The 3,590-nt window shown below is 43.5% G+C and overlaps 2 protein-coding genes across 2 annotated transcripts; one reads left to right on the forward strand and one right to left on the reverse strand.

Annotated features, from left to right (window-relative positions):
• Nucleotides 1-783: 783 nt before the first annotated feature.
• On the reverse strand, nucleotides 784-2,142 carry LOC133987268 (THAP domain-containing protein 2-like). Its single transcript, XM_062426572.1, has 4 exons — nucleotides 2,060-2,142; nucleotides 1,620-1,812; nucleotides 1,445-1,546; nucleotides 784-1,193 (listed from the first exon to the last, which is right to left on the reverse strand). Exons 1-4 carry the CDS (start codon nucleotides 2,137-2,139, stop codon nucleotides 1,017-1,019), a joined length of 552 nt encoding a protein of 183 aa, XP_062282556.1. The 5' UTR covers nucleotides 2,140-2,142; the 3' UTR covers nucleotides 784-1,016.
• A 315-nt stretch (nucleotides 2,143-2,457) lies between these two features.
• On the forward strand, nucleotides 2,458-3,198 carry mrpl49 (mitochondrial ribosomal protein L49). The gene has a single exon (XM_062427625.1). The coding sequence runs from the start codon at nucleotides 2,476-2,478 to the stop codon at nucleotides 3,001-3,003; it is 528 nt and encodes a 175-aa protein (XP_062283609.1). The 5' UTR covers nucleotides 2,458-2,475; the 3' UTR covers nucleotides 3,004-3,198.
• Nucleotides 3,199-3,590: the final 392 nt, after the last annotated feature.

Here is a 3,590-nt window from a genome sequence, read left to right on the forward strand (position 1 = left end):
CATTTTATTAAAAGAAAAACTGAAAAAACATCCAGATCTATGAAAAGAACATATTTTGAACAACTTGTTTTGTTTCTAGGAAAAAATCTCATTCATAAGAAAGAATGGACAGACTCTAAACCAAACTTTTGACAGTTTTATTCATAAATAAAGCAACATGGCATCACTAAGAGGACTTTTAAATAGAAACAGTAAAACATCTTGTGTGTTCAACAAAATGAATATGACTCTATGATCCTCTTTATTTGATGTGTTTTACTTTATTTGAATTTTTCCCCTGGCGTGTCTTTTGTATACTGGATTAAAGTAATGTGGGACACTTTTTGAGTGGACTTCAAGGGGTACTTCCTGTGTGACTATTTTCCCGCCCCCACTGATGACATTATAACGTCAAAGTCGCATGATTTCTATTACATTACAGCCCTGCTAGAATTCAACACCAATCATGTTCACTTCACAGCATTACGTCTATCCTGATTGGACCTGGCGAATCACCCGCTCTGCTGCTTTCACCACCTTCACTGTGCCATCCGATGGTATCATCAGCCCACCATTTTTTTTCAGCACAAGAAGGTGGTGGTGGCTCTCATCGAATGACGTGGGTATGCCGTCTTTTACTTGGCAAGGCACACATCACAATAGAGCCTTCTCAGAACCTGCCAACAACAAATCCTGCAATGTACACCAGAGCATTGTCCACAAGACCACCAAAGTTCTTGGGAAGGTAGCTGTGGTCACACATGATGGCTGCAATGTTGGCAAATGGGTGATCTAGCTCTCCAGAGGACATCTCTACAGCAGACAGGGACACTGTGCCATCCTGTGCCGCCACGTTGCCTCGTCAACTTGGTGAGACACCACACCGGACCATCAGACGCCGGAAGATGCTCTGGAACTGGCCAGCAGATGGATTGTTGTTCCAGCCCTACCTGATGCTCTGATTGAATTAAAGAGAACCTCCAAGTGATCTCCGCTAAACCGGTAGGTGCAGACATACAGCTCAGGTATCATCAGCATCAAGGTGTCAACGTTGACCTCAAACCCTCAAGAAGAGCCTGAACATTTTTCTTCGCCCTACGCTCCCGGATCAAGCAATTCCTCTTCTCGTGCTCCAGACTCTCCACTCTAGCCAGAGCTTCATTTAGTCTGGCCTTTAGAGCATCGGGAGAAGCAGGCAAAGCATAATTGTGGTCCTAGTGGAAAGAGGGAGGAAAATATTGAGTGATGTTTATAACTCATCACTCACAGATGTAGCTGGCCCACATTCTTAATCTCATCCCTCAATCCCACTGCTGGCACCTTGGGTATGAGCGTTTTCATACAACTACAATTTGTTTTAATGTATGCTCGGGTGTATTTGAGTGTGTCTAAAATGAGTGGTATTATTATGATCAGGGCCTTGATGCTCTCATGTGTTTGAGAAATATTACATGCAAATACTTACAACATTAGACTGAGGTTCAGCTTCCTGGAAATGCCGAGGCAAGTCCACTGGCAGGCTCTCTTCAGCTTTCCTCGATGCTTGTGTGGTCATTGATGGTACTTGCTAAAATGTAAGAAACAGACATATGAATCACAGACACGAATGAATGAATTATTTAGCCAAATGGCACACATACCTTTTGTAAACGAGATGGGAAGTTAAAGACAGATGGTTTGACTCCATGTCTCAGCCGGACAGTCTGCCCTGTCCTGTCAAAATCATTTGCTTTAAAGTGCTCACTGCAGAGCAAGGACCTCTCACTTGCCACAAAACCTTTCCGTTTCACTGCCCGTTCCCATTGTCTCCTTAAACTGTTGTCTTTGGGAAACCTTAAAAATGTGAGAAAAGTAGCCAGAGATGTAAAAGAATTGTCTACAACATACAAGAAAAAAGAATCCTTCACATTAAGGTTAAGTACATAATACATACACATATTAAATACATCAAATATCTATCATTAATCTTCTAACTGGTCAATCACTGCAGTCTAAGGTCTGGTTATATTGTGTCCTGCCGGGGTTTATTTCACTATTTAACAACCTGCTCACTCGATATTATCCCTTACTTACACCTTACCTGTGAAAAGTGATTCCACTGGATCTGGTTTGTATGTTCCGCTCATTGGAACATCCATAAGCGGCACAAAAGTCCGGCATCTTTTTTTTTTAGTTTTGTCAGAAGATTGTCTGTTGAAAACATGAAGTAGAATTTGTATTTGGGTAGTGAAACCGGCATTTTTAAAATATCCAAGCATCCTGTGTCATAGCTACATGTGTGACGTTTTTAACAAATCAAACCGTTTGGTAATCGGTTGAGATTTCAGTGAATAATTCTACTTTGAGATTGTGGAGTACCTCTTAACTCTGTTAGCCCTGTACCAATATGGCGGCGCTTTAGGCATATGTCTAACCTACTTTTGTAAATAAAGTTCGGAGAGGGAGAAAAAAATCGACCATTTCCGGGACGATCTCACTTCCTCTACACATGCCAACATGGCGGCTTACTTCGGTGTTCAGTCCGCGGTGCTCCGCAGAGCGCTGCGAGCCTCCTTCAGCCCTCACAGCCGTTCACCTGTCGCTACTGTCGGCCTCAGGCTCGTCTGTAGCGCTGCAGCAGAAGAACACAAGCCGGTGATAGTAGAGTCTGCGGAGGAATACAAGTTCGTAGAGCGTCTCATCCCACCGTCACGGGTCCCCGCTCCGCCTCAGCACACCGGGCCAGCCCCGTCTGGCTGGAGCCCACCGCCAGCCTCCCCGCCTGCTCTGCCCTACATGATCCGCCGCTCCCGCATGCACAACATCCCCGTGTACACCGACATGACCAATGGGAACCGCACGACTACGCTGATACGGAAAGTAGAGGGGGACATTTGGGCTCTGGAGAAGAACGTGAAGCAGTACCTGAAGGAGCTGACGGGCAAAGAGCTGCCAACACAGGTCAATGAGGTCACCATGACCCTGAAGGTCAAAGGTCATTTTGATAAGGAGCTGAAGGAGTGGTTGACCAGTAAAGGATTCTAAACAACCCAACAGGACTGGTCCGGGTCAGAGAGCTGAACCATGAAAGAACTCGATGTCAATACTGTGTAAATGTGTCCTACAGCTCTGTTCTCACATTACAACCTGTGATGAACTACTGAACTCTTTTTGAAATCAGAGACGTGTTGAAGCTATGGGATCATAAGGTGTGAAATATGTAATAAATATGACATAATAGTTAAACCCACAGCTGGTTGTATGCTTATTGCTGTCTGAGCAGCTGTGAAATATACATATAGACATTTGTCCTCGTTTCTGCATTATAGGTGTATGTAAGTCATGTCCAAAAGTATACTCTACTCTATGTACACTCACTGGCCTCTTTATTAGAATAACCTGTACATTTGTGATGTTTATACATTTTCAGGTTTTGTTAACATTATTAGGAAGGTGACAGTTTTCCTTTGTTTATTACTGAGGTCATAGTGGATGATGGTGGTGTATCAGGGTGCATTATATCAAATGGTGTTTCTAATATTTTTCCCACTTCATTATGAGAGGGGCAAAATATTAGGAACACCATTCAATATAATTTACCACAGTACTCCACCACCACTTAGTACGACATC

Source organism: Scomber scombrus, chromosome 10 (genome assembly GCF_963691925.1).
Source record: "Scomber scombrus chromosome 10, fScoSco1.1, whole genome shotgun sequence".
In the NCBI taxonomy this organism is placed as follows: Eukaryota; Metazoa; Chordata; class Actinopteri; order Scombriformes; family Scombridae; genus Scomber; species Scomber scombrus.

Bases quoted from the DNA above. Each gene is read 5' to 3' on its own strand.
- mrpl49 (XM_062427625.1), top strand. From the start codon at position 2,476: ATGGCGGCTTACTTCGGTGTTCAGTCCGCGGTGCTCCGCAGAGCGCTG.
- LOC133987268 (XM_062426572.1), bottom strand. From the start codon at position 2,139: ATGCCGGACTTTTGTGCCGCTTATGGATGTTCCAATGAGCGGAACATA. The intron at 1,547-1,619 runs GTATGTGTGCCA...CTTACATTTTAG, and splicing joins TCCCATCTCGTTTACAAAAG to CAAGTACCATCAATGACCAC. The intron at 1,194-1,444 runs GTAAGTATTTGC...TCTTTCCACTAG, and splicing joins CTGAACCTCAGTCTAATGTT to GACCACAATTATGCTTTGCC.